Raw genomic sequence first — 21,273 nt, forward strand, 5'->3', positions numbered from 1 at the left:
TGGATTTGATATCCCGCTTTATCACTACCTGAAGGAGTCTCAAAGCGGCTAACATTCTCCTTTCCCTTCCTCCCCCACAACAAACACTCTGTGAGGTGAGTGGGACTGAGAGACTTCAGAGAAGTGTGACTGGCCCAAGGTCACCCAGCAGCTGCATGTGGAGGAGCAGGGAAGCGAACCCGGTTCCCCAGATTACGAGTCTACCACTCTTAACCACTACACCACACTGAAGGACAGCATTAACAGTTAAACTGGCGTAAAGATGCAGGGCATCCAAGATGCATGGCCCAAGCTTCCTTCAATCAATCTGGGTATCTTACTATTTCTTCTAACTCAAGCCTCTTTTACTCCCTGGGTGTAGCTTAATGGAAAGGCTCACGATAGTTGGCTTGCTTATTGATCTGGCATCTTCATTCTGCAGTCCCTGACTCCACAGTACCATGCCCTTGGCATAGTCTAGCCAATGGGCACCCCTTGCCAATGTCTCTGCTGCCAGCGCCACCATCCCCAGCTGCCACGCTCACCAGCGTTTGGACTCCCCACCACCCCATGACATGGTCCTCCTTGCAGCAGCCGTGCTATCCTCTTGCTTTGCACCACAATTGTGGTAGCCCTGGCAAGTTTCTTTGCCACCTCTGGGCTCTAAGAAAGAACAAAAGAAGGGGTCCTTCTGGATGAGGAGGCCAGGAGAATGCCTGTGCTGATACCGTGGTGGCCAGAAAAGATTTTCTTAAGCTTAGAATTTTCACCAGCCCTGCTTTGCACCCTGCTGGAGTATTTCTGCTGAGCTGGAATATGTCCCAGAACTCAGAAATGCCTCTTGCCCAGACAAAGGACAGAGAGGTACATTAGAAATTCAGATATATGAGCTAGGTGCTAAATCTAGGTTACGGCCACCACAGAGGAATGTCTATTTGCCAGGGGGTTGGACTAGACAACCCCCGGGGTCCCTTCCAATGCTACAATTCTATGATTCTGTGATCTCAACCACATTGCTTGACTGTAACTTGCCTCTTAGAACAATTCACTTGTCCCAGTATGCAAGAAGGAGAAACACACGCAGTGGAAATGGAAATGGCATTAACTATGGACTAAGGCAGAGGTTTTTAAACTGTGGTCGCCAACCCAGTGCCCAGAAATCTCCACATAGTTGCAACTGGACCCAAACCAGGAGGAATGCACTCCTGGCTAATTTCTAACACCGTGTAGAAACCAAGCTGCTGTACAAAGGTAAAAACGAAAACGAAACACTGCATTCATTGCTCCACCCACTTTTGCATCTGCCCCCCCCCACCACCACCACTGGCATATGACCCCTGGAAGATGGCTCAGGAAGGAATGCAGGCCCAAAAGGCTTCCCCAGCTCTGTGCAATAGTTTCTGCTTCTCTCCTACGTAGAACTCCTTCAAGCTTCTCACACTCTCCAACCTTCCTCAGATGAAAATACAGTGGTGCCCCGCAAGACGAATGCCTCGCAAGACGAAAAACTCGCTAGACGAAAGGGTTTTCCGTTTTTTGAGTCGTTCTGCAAGACAAATTTCCCTATGGGCTTGCTTCGCAAGACGAAACGTCTTGCGAGTTCTTGCGAGTTTGTTTCCTTTTTCTTAAAGCCGCTAAGCCGCTAAGCCTCTAATAGCTGTGCTTCGCAAGATGAAAAAACCGCAAGACGAAGAGACTCGCGGAACGGATTAATTTCGTCTTGCGAAAGACATATTCTACGCCAGGCATTCCCAACCTCGGCCCTCCAGATGTTTTGGGACTACAACTCCCATCATCCCTGCCCACTGATCCTGTTGGTTAGGGATGATGGGAGTTGTAGTCCCAAAACATCTGGAGAGTTTTGAGGGATGCCTGTTCTACATCAGTGTCCCCCCTCTCTACATGTTCTCCTCTGAGGGTGGGGAGGGTGGGGAGACACAGTGACTGAACGAAGCAAGACAGAGCCAAGTGATCATAATGGCCACTCTTCTGCGCCCACAACCCCTCAGCACCCCTCGCAGCCATGGCAGCTGTCTTGCAGACGGGCCCTATTCCCCTCGCTCCCCCACCCACCACTTTCTTTGTGGGAGACCAACCAACTGAGGAGCATGGAAACAGCGAAAAACATGCTGTGGGCATCCAAGTGATCCAGAACTTGTTTTCGTAAAAACAGGAAGTGGCGCCATATTGAGTGGGGCGAGGAAGGGAGCAGGAGGCACAGATCTAAGAAGTGTGTTAGAGGGACGAATGGATCTGAACGTCCTGTAACACGTTGAAATACTGTACTGCAGGGAAGGTCCCTCTGGAATTTGGGACTCTGCGTGAAAAAGTGAGAAGCTGTGATGGCTCAGGGTTTTGATTATGATTCCTGTATTTTGGGGGTAGTTGGAGGGTGTGTCTTCTAACCATATTCCAGCTGCATGCAAATGCTTGCATTTTGTCTGACTTCGATTCAGTTACATAACTAACATCCAAACTCTCTCAATGGCCAGCATTCTGCTCCTCAGGCTGTTTTACTCTAACTGTCCGCATGATATACACGAGGCTCATAATCTGTGGGCGATGATGGACGTTCCTCTTTCCCCCCTCATTATTGATCTTGTTTGGTCCTTATGTTACTTGCGGTTTCTTCCTTTTGGCTGTTGTATTTTTATCGCAAAACAAAATACGGTGTGTGTGTGTGTTTTTTTTTAAAATTCCCAGACCTGATTTTGTTTTACCACCGCTGAATTTTATAGCACAATTTTGATGGTGGGGATAGCATGTTGGTGGGTTAGAGAGATGACAGAAGGCCTGGGAGGAGAACAGCAGGTATGGATGCCAGGGAACTTAAGTCAGCTATCCAAACAATATTCTAGCCGAGATCTTCCTTCTCATACTAAAATTAAACACAAACAAACCATGCAGGGTGCCCCTGAAGAGGTATACAACTCTGAGTTCAGAAAAGAACTGGATGGGAGGAAGCGAGTTGTTGTGGGAGAGAAGAACATGTTTCCATCACCTTCTCCCCATGTGTCATTCTGGCTACATAAGTTGCATTCCCCACTGCCAGCATTTGCTTGGTCAACTGGAGAAAGAGAGAGCAATTGGATCTAGGGGGCAAAACCTAGGACATGATACCTCATTGGCAGATTCTAAAACCTGAAGGGTGTCATCGATATACACCTACAGAAACATATACGCAGGTGCCATTGTCAGTGCTGTGTACCCTCCCCAAAAGAAAAATGATCAAATCAGAATTATGCACCAACATAATCCAAGCAACACCCCAAAGAAAGCTGATTTAAAAGAAACAGAAAAACTGGATTATGCTATCTGAGTAAATTATGCAAATGAAGCAAATTTGCATATTGTTTTGCTTCTGGAAGAGAACATAAGAACAGCCCAGGTCAAAGTCCCATCTATTCCAGCTTCCTGTTCTTCCAGTGGCCAGCCAGATGCAGATAAGACATGAGCAAAACAGTTCTCTACCCAGCTGTGATTTCCAGCAATTCGTATTCAGAGGCATACTGCCTCGAATCGCGGAGGCAGATCGTAGACACTGTGGCTAAGAGCCACTGGTAGTCTTCTCCTCCATGAATATCTTTAATCCTCTTTCAAACCCACCCAAATTTATAGCCGCTGACACATCTTGAAGGAACAAATCTCATCGTTTAACTTACTGTGTGAAGAAGTAACCTCCTTTGTGTGCCCTGAATCATCAGCTGCATAATATGGGCCAAAATTTTAATATTATAAGAGAAAAATATGTAGAAGCATTGTGTGTTTCCTGGGTCTGTAAACAGGGCTTGCCGTACAGCCAGATTTTCCCGGACATTACTGGGGTTTCAAAGGTGAAACTGACATCCGGGGAAAACTTCCGAAAGGTGGCGCGTTGTCTGGATCTTAGGCAAGTCAATCGGAAAATTGTGGGGGTTTTGTTTAAAAAAAAGCTCCACAATTTCAGTGGTTTCCTTTAAAAAAGCTTGACAATAAGAAAGCCGAGATTCCCAGGAATGTAGATTCTTTGTCAAATTCCGTGCTTTCTCTGTGCTTGCTTTGAACGTCCGAACCTACCCTTTCTGGCCAAAGCTGTTTCACAGGACACAGGCTTGGAGCATTTGGGTGGCAGTAAAAATCAGATAAGGGGTGGGCAGCTGATTTGTGTCACTCCAGATGTTGCTGGACTACAACTCCCATCATGCATTGCAAAGGGATTTGAACTACATGGCCCTTCCAACAGTATTATCATTGCACCATTACAAAACCTGCCACACTTGCTAAAATACTTTCTTCTGCTAAACTATTAAAGGTGCAGGAGTCTTCTTTTCCATCAGGTCACCATGTCTCTGGGTCGCTGACTCCAACCAATCTGCCCTTGCCATTTTGGGTTCATCTGACTTTACCCTCTACTACCAATCTACTAGAGGAGTGGGAACCCTATCTCCTTCTTCTGAATGGATCGTCCTATCTCTAAATCACTTACTGCAACCAACCTGGCCCTGTGGTCTTGGATTCATCTGGCCTCACACTTTTCAATGTCCTTTCAAGTTAAATAGACCAAAAATGCTAGATGGCTATCAATATACTCTTTTAAGGTACAGTGGTACCTCTGGTTACGCACTTAATTCATTCTGGAGGTCCGTTCTTAACCTGAAACTGTTCTTAACCTGAAGCACCACTTTATGGGGCCTCCTGCTGCCGCCGCACCACCACTGTGCAATTTCTGTTCTCATCCTGAAGCAAAGTTCTTAACCTGAAGCACTATTTCTGGGTTAGCAGAGTCTGTAACCTGAAGCGTATGTAACCTGAAGCGTATGTTAACCCGAGGTACCACTGTATTTTACTTTGTTTGTTAGCAGCTTCCTAGGCAACCAGATACAGTGGTACCTCGGGTTACATACGCTTCAAGCAACGACACTACAGTACTAGTACAGGCAAAGCCTTTGGCAATGTTGTTGGAACTAGGAACTAAGAACTCACAACATCTGTAGTGAAGGATGCTAGAGAATTCTGGCATAAATGAGAGCAAATATTGCCAATGTTCACTCATTTGTCGCAAGTCCAGAACAGTTTGATCCACAATTGCTGCTGCTGTTTTCGGTCTCTAAAATGTGGTGTAGTGGTTAAGAGTGGTAGATTCGTAATCTGGGGAACTGGGTTCGCGTCTCCGCTCCTCCACATGCAGCTGCTGGGTGACCTTGGGCCAGTCACACTTCTTTGAAGTCTCTCAGCCCCACTCACCTCACAGAGTGTTTGTTGTGGGGAAGGAAGGGAAAGGAGATTGTTAGCCGCTTTGAGATTCCTTAAGGAGAGTGAAAGGCGGGATATCAAGTCCAAACTCTTCTTCTTCTTTTAAATGATACGGAACCGATTACCTGCCCCTTACACACACAGACATTTGCACTGCATTTCCTTTGCATTGAAATGAATGGTGTGGAATAATGTGACGATGACACCATTAATTATATAATCCGCTACATAAAATTCTGCCACAGCGAGTTTAAGAATGTCGTTTTTGTCAAAAGCCAAACTGCAGTGGAACGGAAACAGCGCTATATGTGACGAATACGGAGTGGATGGAAATTGAAGCCTTCTTACATCCCTAACTGTGTGGAAAAGAAGCAGCAGCAAGCAGGCACTGTGTGTGGTAGGAGATTCGATGAGCATGGAATGCATATTTTGATCTCCGGAGGCAGACATGTGGAAATGTGCCTTTAGGGAGAAGGTCACCCATCTACATTAAACAAATCCCTACCAACACTACATTTCAGGAAGAGGTTTGGGAACTGATGCCCATCTGCTTACTGCCACTCCAAAACTCTAAGAGTGAACAGCACGTTATCCCCAAACAACTCAGAGAGGACATGGAGCATCAAAACCCAACTAAGCAAGCCTGCTAGTTCTATAAGGCCCTGCTGACAGATGTCCCACACCTGATTAAACAATTAAACTGATCAGTTTGTTTTCGATAAGGAAGAATCTGTTCACAGGGAGATTATGAAAACCTAAAAAATGGAAGTTTGATGTTGCTTCCTCAAAAACCATCCAAAGGGAAATCTTTTTCCTTAAAATTATTCCTTATCCATTTCTCAAAATATGCAATACTCCCGTAGAATAAAGAGAAAGAAATGGCTGTGCCCAATGTTCTCTTCCGACCAGGGCAAGAGCTCTGATGCTCATGGACAAGTGAGTTTTAATGATGCCCCGCAGAGAAACCCAACATAGTAGTGGTGCTAGTGGCAACTCATTGCACAACAGATTTGCACAGCAAAGTTACCAGCAACACAATGTACTGCTGGTACAAAACATTTTGTCAGTGGAATGTAGACAACCCAAAGGCCTCTTAATGATGAACATTTATGGTGGCATAAGCTTTTGTGGGTTCAAAATGCATAATTTTGTGCCTTCATGGAAGCTTATGCCCCCTTAAAGCTCTTACAGCAAAATCCTAAGCGCTACTCAGAAGTAAGTCCTATTACACTCAAGAGGGTGTACTCCCTGTGAGCGATGGAGGAGAGTTTCATTGAGTCCGCATTTTAAAGCAAATTGACCTTATTTGCAGCTCTTAGATTTATATGCAGATCGGAATGAGGGTAACAGTGGCACTGGGCACTGCTCTGAATTTCAGAATGCTGTTTTGGTTCCAAAAATGTGAGTATCTTATAGGGGAAATGCATATTTTAGGGGGGAAAGCATAGAAAGACATTGAATAAAATGCATGCATTTGGACGCAATGCATGCAAAATGCATCTTACAAAAAGTGCATACAAACATTTAAACACAGTTGGTTTGGGTGCAGTTTAATAGACGTGGCTGAGCATGTGTGGAACTGACACAGAGCAGAGGAGGACTGATCCATCCAGCCCAAAACATACTTAGGATGGCACCCTCCATATTGAAAGCTACAGGACTCACTAGGGGCTTAATGACACTTACTTTCTGCCCGCTCTTTCCAGGAATTGGCCCACATTTTAATGCTTCATGTCCAAGCACCCTTCCCCACCATTCAGGAGCTTCCCCATGAAAACCCACTCTTCAAAGCTGAATCAGAACAAACAGCAGAACGGTCTTCCTATGGATTGCCATTGAAATTTAAAGAGTGGGTTTCTGCAGGGAAAGCTCCGGAGCAAAAAAAAAGGCGGGTGCTTGGATACAGTGGCGTCACAATGGGGGACGGGGGGGGGGGGCGTTGCACCCCGGGTACCATTTCTGCAGGAATGACAAGAAGTCACCCCGCAGGGGCTCATGGCAGCACGAGCAGCCATCGCGCCACCACATCCGCATGTGGAGGATCCTCTGGTCGTGGCTGTAGCGGCAACGGAGGGATCCCGGCACTGTCCGTACGGCACTGGAGCGGTGGTGGCGGCAAACCGCTATGCAGTGCATGTGCAGGGTCACTACATACGGCGCATGCGTCGTCACCGCACATGCGCTCTATGTAGTGATGCCCGCCCTGGGTGTCACGACGCCTTCCTTTGCCCCTGCTTGGATACAGAGCTTTAAAGTGCAGACCATTTCTGGGAAGCATAGAGGAAAGGTAAGTGTGGATTGCCCTCGGTTGCAATGGGTTCTTGTTGTCACAAATGGACACTGAGCAACACTTGCTGAATTCTAGCCCAGGACTCTGAGCCAAAGGAGGTGAGTCGTGCCTGCACCAGAGAAGAACACCATCACTTACCCCAGGCAATGTCTTCTGCTCATGCAGGGCACTCTGGGCTTTGAGGGCTGAATCCCGGGCACAGTATGTAAGAAAGGCACAGCCTGGAGAGAAGAAGGGAGGGGAAAGTGTTATTGCATAAAGTCATGTGCGAGTACAGTCACGCTCAGCAAGGGACGGCTTTGCCCAGTCCACACCTTCATTTGCAGTGGAGAGAGAAAGGCAAAGCTTACACAGCACAGCTGGAATACCGCCTGCGATGTCCCTTGCTCTGCAAAGCAGCTGGATACTCCCTTTCCAGGGAAGCTGTGCCTAGCCTCAAAGAGATGAGCGGAATCCAGCAGCAGGTCAGTCCGCAGCCCAGCGGGGATTTGATTTAAGGCAATTCGTATGGATTAGCAGGGCCTGGTTAATTGGAATCGGCAGGCAGAGGCAAACACACTGGGATTAGTGCAAAAGCCCTCCAGATTAGCACATCAGATCTTCATCCTGCCATGCCAGCAGCTATAGGGGTTTTGTTGCTGTGGTTGGAGGAGCATATTATGTGAGGGTCTACAGCAAGGGTGGAGGACCTCCAGTGACCGGGGCCAAAAGCTTCCACTCATACCTCTTTACCTGGCCCTTTAGACTCTCCCCAGGCCACATACCTCAGCAGATGGTTCCACGCTTTCATCAAGTGCTTTTTGCCTGGCTGGAATTATGTGTCTTTGAATGATGATAACACACATAGCTCAGTGTACCTCTGTGGCAGGGCATCTGCCTTACATACAGAAGGTCCCAGGCTCAATCCACAGCCTCTTTAGTTCAGCCAGGGAAATGCTAGAAAGCCACTGCCAGTCAAGGTAGACAATGGTAAACAAGATGGACCAATGGTCTAACTCAGTTTAAGGCAGCTTCTTCTGTTTTTGCTCAATATCATCTTGGGTGGCAAGCTGCTGGCAGGAAGCTGAAGCATTTGTCACCTGCGCATCCCTTTTGCTCCTTAAACTGGAATACACAAGCAGGTATGGGTTCTGAACACCACCTTCTCACATGTGAACATGCCCATTTGCTGAGATCATCAGTCAGGGTGCTATGTTGTTTGCCTTCACCCCCAGAAATAGTGGGTGGCCAACAGAGGGCAGGGCCTTTTCTGTGGTGAGACCTTGAATATGGCATACCCTCCCCAAATGCATTTGGCAGTACCTACTCTGCTATTTTCTTTAAGCTGTACATGAAATCTATCCCGTTTTCCTGAGCTTTCAATGGGATACAATATGGAATTGCTTGATTATTGCTAATAGCTGGCTGTCAAGCTTGTTGTCACTTGTTGTGTCCTTGGTGCTTGTGGCTTCCTTTTGATCTTTGTCCTGACTTAATGCTCAAGCCATGAACACTCGTCCATAAACTCCTCTGAAGACCAATTGATAGAATGTTGGGGGCAGAGATCCATTGATTAAATAAAAATTCTCTCGGTGATGGTTTCAGCCACATTTAGGCATAGAATTAAAGAGTTGGAAGGTACCACGATGGCCATTTGGCTCAACCCCCTGCAAGAAAGTACATACTGTCTCTCATGCTCTCAAACATGTGCGTGCATTCCTGTTGTAACTATTGAGAGCGACATTTCCTCACATCTTTGCTAAGAATAGTTATCATTATTATTACTACCACCTTACATTTGTATAACACTTTCAAGAGTTCAAAGCCATTCACATGCATTATCTAGCTGTAATAAGACAACCCGGCAATGCAAGGGTGGCCAATCTGGTACCCTCCAGATCCTGTTAAACTACAGTTCCCATCATCCCTGGCTATTGGCTGTCAAGGAGCTGCCAAGCGTGCCCAGGTCAAGCACGGGAGGCCCAGGACGCAATAAGCTTTTAATTAACACAAAGTAAAAACACAATAGAGTCCTCTGGTTCACCTTAATCGAGCTCAGACGTTGCTGAAACTGACCAAAACCACCCCTCGCCGCCCTAGCCTCTCACTATGGATCGTTCCCAAGCAGATGAAGGCTGTGTCAAGGGGGTGAGCTCCTTCTCTGGGCCTAACTCTCCTCAAGCGGGGTGTCCAAGGGGAAGGAGAGCCAGGAGGACTGGGACTGCCCTGCGGTTGGGTAGCTGGGACAAACCCTGACTCCCCTCTGTCTGAGTTTGCACTCACACTGTGACTCCCAGCCTCTAACCCTGTGCCGAAAGGCCCTCCTCCTTCTGATCCCCTTGATCACTCAACCCCCTGCTTCTAAGACCTCACAGCTCTTCTCTTCCCCAGACTGCTCTTCAGTGTCCCACAACCACCATCCAGGATCTAAGTTGCCATCTTCTGTGTCCTCCCTGGGGTGCTCCCACCACTCGTCTTCTTCCGGCCAGCCCCTGACATTGGCCATGCTGGCTGGGGCTGATGTGAGTTGGAATCCAACAACATCTGGAGGGCCACTACTTCCCCATCCCTGTGATGGGACCTATATGAATAGGAATACAGGAAGCTGCATTCTACTGATACAGACCCTGGTCCATCTAGCTCAGTTTTGCTACCCTGGCAGTCACTCTCCAGGGTCTAGGAAGAGAGTCTCTCCCAGTCCAGCCTTGAGATGCTAGGACTGAACCTGGGACCTTCTGCATGCAAAGCAGGTGATCTACCACTGAGCCATGGCCCTTCCCCCCTCCAAAAGCAAGGATGACCAGAATAGTTCCCGCCAGATGCCATTGGTAGCCAACTTCCACCATCCCTGACCACTGGCCATGCTGGCTGGAGCTGATGGAATTTGGAGTTCAACATCCGAAGGGTCTCACCCTTGGTACTAGGCTTTTGGCTATAAAGATCCACACTGGCACTTTGAATTCAACCTGGAAACGAAATGAGATCAAGTGAAGGTCTTTTAGAAGTGATTCTCTACGTTCCACATGGCTAGCTGCAGGCAACAAATGAGCTGCCACTTTCTGGAACAGTTCGAGTAGTCACTCAGAGACCTAGTTGCCTCACCTGGCTAGGGGGAGAAAGGAGAAATAGAGCTGGGCATCATTGGCATACGAGGGGCACTTGTGGCCAATCTCAGCATTTCTTCTTACCACCATAAAGCCATGGAACAAGCACAGAACCCCGTGGAATAATTCCCATGGGGAAAAGCAAGAACCCATCGCCCCATTCTGACACCACTCAGTGAGAGAAGCTTCTCGGCACTCCTTGCTCACCACCATCAATCCACAGAGCTGATCCGAAAGGATACTGTCATCTGAACTGAACCTCACCCTGAGTGTTTTTGCCTGGCTGGAATGTGTCCTTGAGCTGTGATAATGCCTCCTGGACCACTGCCTGGATGAAGGATAGAGACAGGTGGAGACTAGCCTACGGGGCAAAGGAAGAATTCGCATTTGCCGCTCTGGTCACTCCCGCAACCAGCAGGCAGCCCCTGTAATAAGACAGCTAGCCCAACCAGTCTGGAAGCTATCTGGGCTCATCAGCCTTCAAGGACAGACCACCCCAACTAGCCCAGAACTCCTTAGGGAACAAGGCGTAAGTGAAATCCCAAAGTCCAGCCTTGATCACCCACTGCAAAAGGAATTGACAGGTGTCCAACATACTTCAATGGACAAGTTCAGCACTCACTGCCTATGATACTCTCTGATCTATGTTGTTGTTGTTGTTGTTGTTGTTGTTGTTGTTGTTGTTGTTGTTGTTGTGCATCCAGTGTTAATCGTACTCAGAGTAGACCCACTGAAATTAATGGGACTAACTTAGTTGGTTGCAGACAACTCACTATTTATTACAGTGGTGCCTCGCAAGACGAAATTAATTCGTTCCGCAAGTTTTTTCTTCTTGCGAGTTTTTCGTCTTGCGAAGCACGGTTTCCCATAGGAATGCATTGAAAATCAATCAATGCGTTCCTATGGAGACCGTCCGGGGACAGAGGGGAAGCGCCGTGCGCCTTCCCCTCTGTCCCCGGACCTGTTTTAAAGCAAGGGGCAGCGGGGAGAAGATTGCTTCTCCCCGTTGCCTGCCCCGCAATCTCCGGGGACAGAGGGGAAGGCGCGCGTGCCTTCCCCTCTGTCCCCGGACCTGTTTTAAAGCAAGGGAAGGGGCAGCAGGGAGAATTGCTTCTCCCCGTTGCCGCCCCTTGGTTCAAAAGGGGTCTGAGGAGAGAGGGGAAGGCACGCGCGCCTTCCCCTCTGTCCCCGGAGATTGCGGGGCTGGCAACGGGGAGAAGCGATCTTCTCCCCGCCGCCCCTTGCTTCAAAAGAGGTCCGGGGACAGCGGGGAAGACGCGCTGCGCTTCCCCGCTATCCCCGGAGCTTGCGGGGCAAGCTTCGTTTTGCGAAGCAAGCCCATAGGAAAATGCGTCTTGCGAAGCGGCTAAGAAAATGAAAAACTCCTTCGTCTAGCGAGTTTTTCGTCTTCCGAGGCGTTCGTCTTGCAGGGCAGCACTGTAGTTTACTCATCCATCCTTCACCATGAGGTTCCAACAATTTAAAAGTGAAAATATTAAAACCAGTTGAAACTAATTTAATACATTTTACTTGTCCCCCACACCGAAAATGAGCACTGATGATGCTATTTGGGAGTAAAAGTCACAACTTTCTTTTTAATATCAAGGACCTGTAACAGGGGTGCCAACTTCAATAAATATGGGGGGGGGGGCTGGTAAGCCCTGACCTGCATAAAAGAGAGGGAATATGTAAGCAAGTCCCATTTTTAAGTCCCACAATTAAGTGTTTTAAATTTGTTGTTAGCTGCCCTGAGCCCGGTTTTCTGAACCAAAAAGGGCGGGGTATAAATAAAAATGTATTGTATTGTATAAGCAAATAATAATAATAATAATAATAATAATAATAATAATAATACCACCTTTATTGTCAATGTACAACCTGTGTACAATGAAATTTACCGAGGCTAACATGGTCATGCACACCATTTGAATGATAATTTTCATCAACTTTGTGGGGGCTGGCCCCCTCAAATTTTTCATGGGGGGTGTGCTGAAGGGAGCTTGGCCCCTAGGAGTTGGCTCCTATGACCTGCAAGGAGAAAAGCAGTGTGGGCCAGCTACTTTGCCAAAGACTGCACAGAGGAACTCACCTGGGCAATACCACTTGCATTGCATGTCAAGAGGAACATGCTGGGAGATATCTCTTCCCAAAGCCCTGCACTGTTCAGCATTCAGAAGGAGGAAGGAAAATGTTCCCCTTTAACCAGGCTTTTGGCCCATATAATTTAAAATGCATTTGTGGGAGGGCTGGGGGCTATTGTTTTGTTCTTGTTCTTACTATGCATTTTGTGCTTCAATCTTGTATTTTTATGCTGTGAACCGCCCTAAGATCTACAGATGAAGGGAGGATTAATAATAATAATCATAATGACTTGAAAATGAAATCTTAACCTTATACATCTCCAGAGCCCACCACCCACCATACAGCATGATGAAACAACCTGTATCACACACCACAACTGGTGGACAGCAATTGATGAAAGAAAGAATTGGTGTCTGAATGGTCCTGCAAGACTTTATAAAGTCAAGCCACCTTCTGGGCTCTGCTCCCAGCAGTGAAATGTAGGTCACACACCCCCAATCTGCATGATGGCAAGATAACTTTCTTTTTTAAGTGTTGCATGCGCCTAAGCATGTACAGACAAATTTATCAAGCAATATAAGGAGAAATTCTAGAAATGCATATGGAAATGAACTAACACACTCTTTATTTCAACAGGCCAGGCAGGGCATGCGCCCCCAGCTGACCCCCCCCCCCAGGGTCCCCTTTCAAGGCTTTGCCGCTACTTTTCCTGCCATTGCTGGAGTCTGGCTTGCAAACCAGCCTCTGGCCTTTGGCAGCAAAGGGGGCTGGGAACAGCATCAGCCGCTGCCTGCGAATTCACTTTCCTTTCCCTTAAGGTAGTGGTAGGAATTGGGCCCAGAGGCAGAGGGAGACTAAGTGGGTGATGAGAGAGGAGGAGAAGGATGAGGCCAGTTGGAAGCATCTTGCAGGATGGTACCCCAGCCCTCAAAACAAAACAAAAACATGGAGCTACCACTTGAGATGGACAAATGCGGATTTTTGTTGTTGCTCTCAGCTTCTCATTTTTACAATCTTCAGTTCTCCACATTTCCCCACCAGTTTGTGATTTTAAAAAAATAAATCTTTTTTTGAAAAGCTTCTCATGAAAAATCATTAGCGTTTTGGTACAAATTTCTCCTAAAATGCACATGCATTTTTGCCTAACGTTTTGCAAAGCAATTTTACCTAATGCCATTCATTTTTTTAAATGTTATTTTCACTAAAATATGCATTAATATGCATGTTTTACGCTAGTAAATTTATTTTTGTACATGTTACTTAGGTGGAAAACCACACTGCAAAATTAGACGCGTGAGTTTCAAGGGATGGCTGTGTTTCAGCTTACATATTGTTTCAGAAAAGTGTGAATTAAATGCAAACTGAATCAAATTTCTCTTCCATCCACAGCTGGCATGGAACTATCGTTTGTCCTAATCTCTCCTCGGTTGAATCAGAGGTGTCTACTAGCACCTTATGCTGTGAGTAGTTCTGTGGAATTTTCATGGGACTGCTGAGGTGTGTGTGTGTGTGTGTGTGTGTGTGTGTGTGTGTGTGTTACACTCCTAAATGCTCTCCCTCCTTTGCACACACTGCAGGCTGTGAATCAAAAGGCTTGGAGTGGAAGACTGCTCAGCACTGACTCACCCTCATGAGCTCTTACTCCCAGGAGGAGCTCGATTAAAGGTTTGCAAGTCCGCATTGCCACGAATATAAGGTTTGCACAGATTTTGTTTTGCTTTCTTGCCCGTACTATTCATGGCGCGGCTTTGCAAAGCTGCTGTGGAAATGTAGCAGCCCAGGCAGGAACTCTAGCTGCCCCTCTTGTTGACGGAAACAAATCCAAGCGTGGGTACTTTGCTAGCCTTTTTCTAATACAGGAGCAACAACAATTCCACTCGGTCTGCAGCATACGATCCACATTATTAGGTGTGTTTTTCCCTTTGTTTTGTTTTTTAAATAATAGATCCTATATAAATCTTCCTAAAACGATATTAAAACAGCAGCAAAACAGTTTCCCTTCAAAAATGTAAATATTTAATGAACAAAATTTGACATTGATGCATTTTTAATATTGGCACAATTAAATCTGCCAGATGATTAAGTATTAATAACTCTTAATAAGTGCAACCATCTTGCCTTCAAATAGAAGCAATTCACGAGCGAGAGGAAGCCAGCCTCGTAGCCAGGAGAATGCAGACTGACCCATCAGCAGGCAGACACTTGCTCCTGGCTGCAGCAGCCGTGCTTCATTCAAAACAATCCTCAAACTTCCATTCCACTGACTTGCCTTTGTGAACAAAAAAGTCACAGAAGACGCATATTTGGACAGAGGAGCAAAATTAATGAGGACCTTAATTAGATGAAGGGTGGCATTTAATTGTGTTGATCAGTCTATGTATTTAAAAGGAGAAGGGAGTTTTAATTTTCTTTTTGGCCTGCACAGTTTCGAATATGTAGGGCAGGGCTAAGGAGGTTAAAAAAGAAAATAATTCAAGCAGTGTGAAGTATAGACTTCAGTAAAGGTATAAATGGAACTGGGAGAAGATACACAACTGCTATCCTTCCATAGGGTACTGGATTAGAGAGTGTCGGAAGAGTTAAGCAGCAATGCAAGAAGCGTTGGAGACTTTTCAACATGCTAATGCATAAAGAATATTGGTGCACCTGACAATTTTCACGAGTGACTTCCCATCATATTTAAGTCAAATTTCATGTCGCTTCCTAGAAACTCTCGCATCCAACTCAGCTTCCTCCATCAATCTCAAGGTCTGATATTTGAAATGTTATAGTCGTATTTGTTTATTGTAATGACAAAGAACCTCCTGTTCCATTGCTGTTAAGCAGCAGAGATAAACTGGCCTGACTACTGGGTTGCTTGCTTTGGGGTGGGGTGAGCGGGGGGGGGGGGGGAGAGAAAAGCTCTCTCCAAATGTTAATATTATTTCAGTCTTTCATTGCCCTAACCTACATCTTTGCCTGCTTCCATCATCTTGTCTATACATTTGAACTGAAGGCCTGCAGTTTTTAAAGGTCATTTCCAAGAATCTACCTAGGAAATGTTAGAAATTAAGATATAATCTTCATGTGGACTACGTATTGCATTCTCCTTTTTCTGCACCACAGAAAAAATGATCCATTACCAGGCTGTTGCTTTCCATTCAGAAAGGACACATTTCAAAATAGGCAGCCTGGGGAAAGTTGCAAAAGCAGGGAGGTTTTTGTGCGTGTTGTTTTGTTGTTAAGAGAATGGTATGCCCTGGTACAAGATGTGATCTAAAATCCCAACTCTAGCCTGCATTGAAACTTAACAATTTATATACCACCAGATGCCACTCACCAGAAGGCAACCGACCTGAAAAGCTGGAAACTGTATTTCACAGGGAACCAATAGCCCTAAATATAACTACCTGAAGGCAATGAATTTAGTCGGTGTGCCTTAGATATGTGGGGTGTCACCACTTTAGAGTAAAATCCAATGCACAGTTATTGGGAGTAAGTCCTATGCATGCTTACTCAGAAGTTAAGTGCCACTTAATGGGGCTTACTCACAGGTAAGTGCGTATGGGATGTCAGATTTAATTGCATGCAGCCTCGGGGATTAATATCAAAAGAAATGTTAGGCATACACATGGCACACTGTTTTATCTCAGTACTTAAAGAATGAGAGAGCCTTCAACTATTAGGTTCTAAAAAGTTGGCTAAACATAGTATAGAACAACCTACCATATGAAAAAAATGTGAAGTGGAAGCATCCATCCAGATGCAAACTTGCTTCCTCTGCGAATTCACTCATTCATTTCTTGCCTGCCCCATATGTGCAACTGTTACTAGAACTCACCAACAGAGGTGTGTGTGTGTGTGTGTGTATACACATATATTTGTGTGGAAATACATGGTATTTCCTCTATCTACATGGCTGTCAACTTCTATCCTTAAAGTTAAATTAACATCAAGATACTGAGCCTATAATAATTTTATGATTTATATTAGCACATGTGATGTTTTATGAGCACTTTTTACCATCTTGATCATTTTCTAACTTTGAAGGCACAAAGAATTGTTCTTCTTGGGCCAGGCATATCAGTATGGGGTATGGAATACAATAGCACAAAACACCCTCTTGGGTTGTATTTAACTAAGCCCTACTCAGTGCAGACCAGTGAAATTAATGCACCTAAGTTGCCTGTGTCCATTAAGTTCAGTGGGTCTACTCTGAGTTGGAGTACATGAATAACATGTCTTGGCTAATAAAATACATATCTGTGAAGGATATATGAGGTTGTCAGTTACGTTGCCAGTAACAATGAATATTATAAGGCCAGGATCTTGATGTTAATTCTGCATGTTTCAGGTAACTAGGCAGTTGGGTTAAAGATTCACGATACAGACACTGATTCTGGAAGCCAAGATGGACTCTCCATACAGAGTCTACCACTACATCACAGATCTTTTTGCTCAACTGTCCAACTACCAGCAACTGGTAAAATTCATTATCAAGGTGCCAGCACTATAATATTCCTTGTTACTGGCAACATCGGCACTGTCACCCCATTGTTACTCACACACCTACACACACTTTTCATCCAGTTCAACTTTGCACACCAACTAACTCAGCAAAGGGTTAAGGAAACAGGGAGCTCCTTTATAGGCATGCTAACTCCTCTAGATCCAGCCAAGGCTGAGACCTATTTCCTAATCCAGGGGTGGGAAAACCTGTGGCCCTCCAGATGTTGTTGGACTCCAGCTCCCATCACCCCATCATATATAAATTCAATAAATAATAATAATCCCTGACCATTGCCCATGCCGGGAGTTGGAGTCAAGCAACATCTGGAGAACCACCAGTTCCCCACCCCTGTCTAATGAGTGCTTCTGTGCCATCTGCCTCTCCGATGGCATAGAAGCCCCATCACGTATATACAGCTTTCCTTGGTCTCTTGTATGTAACACAAGTTTGCAGGGAGCTGGGGCCTCTTTCAGCCATATCCTCCCCCCACCATAGCACCATTCAGAAGATGTCTGTTTCCTGTCTCTGTTTACAAATCTCCCTCCACTGTCTCCACCTCCCACACTTACTCTCTCACACTGTGACACACATCTCTCCGCCTTACACTCTCCTGCATGTAGACACGCACATGCACACTTACTTTTTCTCCCACCCAGCCCAACTTTTCACATGCTGTGTGATCCGATGCATGCTAAGTCAGGGGAAAAGCCCCCCACCCCGCACCCCACCTGCGCTCAAAGGGGCTTGCTCCCAGCAACGGGCACTTAGGACTGTAGCCACAATAACTTAAAATGAGAAGAACAAAGTAGCAGAGAGAGGGGCCATTGGCAGAAGTCCTAATCTCCTCCTGATGCAAAATATGATCTTTTCTTCGGGGGGGGGAGGGAGTGTCTGTGTTTGTCTTCCTTTTCCTCCTGCACATGCGTGCACATCCTTCCACTGATCTCTCTCTCTCATCCAGTCATTACACGTGACCCAACTTTATACACATTACGTGTGTGTGTGCATGTTCAGAGAGGGGGGAGACGGTACTGGAGAAGGGGGGGTACGCTTCTCCCTCTCTTAGAGGATGTGTAATCCCCTCCTTGTTTACGGATCCCCCCCCAAACACACACACACACTACAAATCCCATATCCACTCTTACACATGGCAGCAAGTCCTACCGAGCTTTGTGGGACTGGTTCTCGAGTGAATCTGCCCAGAGGGGCATGCTTCGTCCACTTACTCCTCTCCGCGCGCCCCCCACCCGCCCTCAGCCTCACACACACAACGCGGCTTTCGGCGGCGGCCAGCATCTCCTCTCCATCCCTTTGTTGGCCCTTTCGCCTGGCCGGGAAGCGGGGGGGGGGGGGGTGCAGGCGTGGTGGGAGTAGCCGAGGCGGCATCGGCATCGGGAGGAGGAGAAAGGGATCCACCCGGCGCGCGGCAGGAGGAGGAGGAGGGCGGCGCGCGGCGGGGCTCCCTACCTTTGTGCATGCCGGTGAAGCGGTCCTTGAGCACGGTGAGCTCGTAGATCTTGCCGAACTCCTCGAAGAGCGGCTTGAGGTCGCTCTCCTCCAGGTTGCGCGGGATCTGCCCGATGAAGAGCTTGATGGCATCGTGGTCCTTCATGGCGATGGTGCCGCCCGGGCCGTGCGTCGGCGTCGTCAGCCCGTTCATCCTCCCGGAGCTGTTCGTGGTGCTGAAGGCAGTGCTCTCCGCCTGCGGCGGCGGAGGCGGAGGAGGAGGCGGCGGCGGCGGGGGCGGGGGCCCGGGGGGAGGTTGTTGCTGCGCTAGCCCGTTGGCCAGAGTAGCCATGATGTTCCCAGCCGGCTCTGCCCCGCCCCGCCCGCCCCGCCCCGGCTCCTGCCTGCTTGCGCCGCGCGGGAGCAGGGGGAGGGGGGCTGCCCAGCCCGGGCTCCCCCTCTCCGCGCTCAGCCCAGATCTCGCCCTCCACCCCCCCTTCCCGCCCTCCTCCTCCTCCTCCGCCGCTTCCCTTCTCCTCCCTTCGCCTGGCTTGGCTTGGCTGGGGCTTCGCCTCGCTTTGCGCGCACGCCCTCCCTCCCTCCTCCCTCCCTCGGCGGCTGCCACTGGGCCGGATGACGTCAGCTGACTGGCCCCCGAACTACTCGCATAAGATTAGCATAGCGGAGCTGGGGGGGGGGGAGCCGCAGCCAATCAGGGCGCGAGGGAGGGAGAGGGGCAGGGCTGGCCAGGCAGGCAGGCGAGCGCTGGGAGGAAGGGAGACAGAGTCAGGAGGAGAGGGAGCCCCCACGGAGCCCGGCGGTCGCGGAAGGCGGGAGAGAGAGGGCTCGCCTCCCGCTATAGGGGAGGGAAAGGAGGGTTGCTAAGGAAGCCCGGCCCTCCTCAAGTTGCAAGGTGTGTGGCTGCGGGTGGGGGGGAGCTCTGAAGGACCACTTGCAGTCGGGCTAAGCGAGCAGGGGTTCTTCCCCAGAGACAGGATTCATGGAGGATTTGGCTTGGGAAATTATTATTAATATTAATATATGTCATAAAATTTACGCACAGCTTGATTGGAAAAAACACACACACAAAAAAAACAACCTCTGAAGCAGTTTGCAAAAAATGTAAAACAAGGAAATAAGAATTCGCAACCCACGTGCGAAAGAATGTCCTTAACTTTCAAAGCACCTGGGTACACATGCCTAAACAGCCAAAACCAGTACCCTGAAGGTGCCTACTTGATCTCAATAGGCAGGGAGTTCCAAAGTGCAGGTGTGGCCACACTAAAGGACTGAATACTGACAGACACAGAATGGGTATTATGTAGCACTGTAGTAGTGCCAACCCCAATCGAAGCAGTCAAATGACTTTTTTTTCCATGCACAAACTCAGCCTGGGAAATGAGCATGTACAGAGTGCATCCCACCACCTTGGGATGATGCTCATGGTCGTGCGAATGGAGATGAGGTGTGCGTGTGTGTAGGAACAAGTAAAGGTAAAGGAACCCCTGGCTGTTAGGTCCAGTTGTGAATGACTCCGGAGTTGCGGCGCTCATCTTTCTTTATTGGCCAAGGGAGTTGGCATACAGCTTCCGGGTCATGTGGCCAGCATGACTAAGCCGCTTCTGGCGAACCAGAGCAGCACACGGAAACACCGTTTACCTTCCCACCAGAGCGGTACCTATTTATCTACTTGCTCTTTGATGTGCTTTCAAACTGCTAGGTAGGCAGGAGCAGGGACTGAGCAACGAGAGCTCACCCCGTCATGGGGATTTGAATAATAATAATAATAATAATAATTTATTATTTATACCCCGCCTATCTGGCTGGGCCTCCCCAGCCACTCTGGGCGGCTTCCATAAAAACCAAAAATACAATAAAATATCACATGTTAAAAACTTCCCTGAACAGGGCTGCCTTAAGATGTCTCTTGAATGTCAGGTAGTTATTTATCACTTTGACATCTGCTGGAAGGGCGTTCCACAGGGCGGGCGCCACTACCGAGAAGGCCCTCTGCCTGGTTCCCTGTAGCTTTGCTTCTCGCAATGAGGGAACCGCCAGAAGGCCCTCGGCGCTGGACCTCAGCGTCCGGGCAGAATGATGGGGGTGGAGACGACCTTCAGATCCTTCATTTGAACCGCCGACCTTCAGATCGGCAAGCCCTAGACCCACTTTTGCCTCTGGCCTGACCCATCTCTGGTCCCTGGGAGGCTAACCCTGAACTCAAAGAGGTTCCCTAGGCCTGCTCTAACTTGTGGAAATGGAAAGCCTCTTCATGGAGCTGCCCCTCACTATTTAGGAGCAGATCAGGGCATTCACCCACCATTCTGTCCTGTTCATGTGTAGGTCTTATGCACAAGGAAAATGCCCACGTACAGCTACAGTAAAGCCACACACACAAAAATACAATTAATACTAGATAGTTAAAAGAAACAGGGAGGGCCTTATCTTGTTATTAGTATGTAGTGATGCCTGTATAATAAAGAGAATGTTGATTCTGTGTCTTTCCATCCATCATCTGCATGAAATACTGCTTGAGAGCTCGCCTAATCAGGTTGCTCCCCATGAAAAGCATTTTCCTGTCAGTGGATGAGATGTTGTGAGAGCTGGAAATGTTGAAGAAATGGGAAACCAAGATTGATGGGGAGGCTGGAGCACCTTTCCCTTTGCAGGAA

The 21,273-nt window shown here is 47.6% G+C and overlaps 1 protein-coding gene across 7 annotated transcripts in view; it reads right to left on the minus strand.

Annotated features, from left to right (window-relative positions):
• The window catches only part of CELF6 (CUGBP Elav-like family member 6), a 196,493-nt gene extending 177,495 nt beyond the window's left edge, over positions 1-18,998 (minus strand). For 3 of the 7 annotated variants that reach the window (XM_028706970.2, XM_028706973.2, XM_028706971.2), the window contains exons 1-2: positions 18,623-18,997; positions 7,640-7,722 (exon numbers count right to left, since the gene is read on the minus strand). In XM_028706970.2, coding sequence (XP_028562803.1) covers positions 7,640-7,722; positions 18,623-18,953 — 414 coding nt within the window. In that variant the 5' untranslated portion in view covers positions 18,954-18,997. Of the gene's footprint in view, positions 1-7,639; positions 7,723-18,622 lie in introns of all 7 variants that reach the window. The other 4 variants (XR_003703713.2, XM_028706974.2, XM_028706969.2 and 1 more) reach the window with 3 other exon arrangements.
• Between the last annotated feature and the right edge of the window lie 2,275 nt (positions 18,999-21,273).

The sequence above is a fragment of the Podarcis muralis genome, chromosome 14, assembly GCF_964188315.1.
Source record: "Podarcis muralis chromosome 14, rPodMur119.hap1.1, whole genome shotgun sequence".
NCBI classification, from domain to species: Eukaryota; Metazoa; Chordata; class Lepidosauria; order Squamata; family Lacertidae; genus Podarcis; species Podarcis muralis.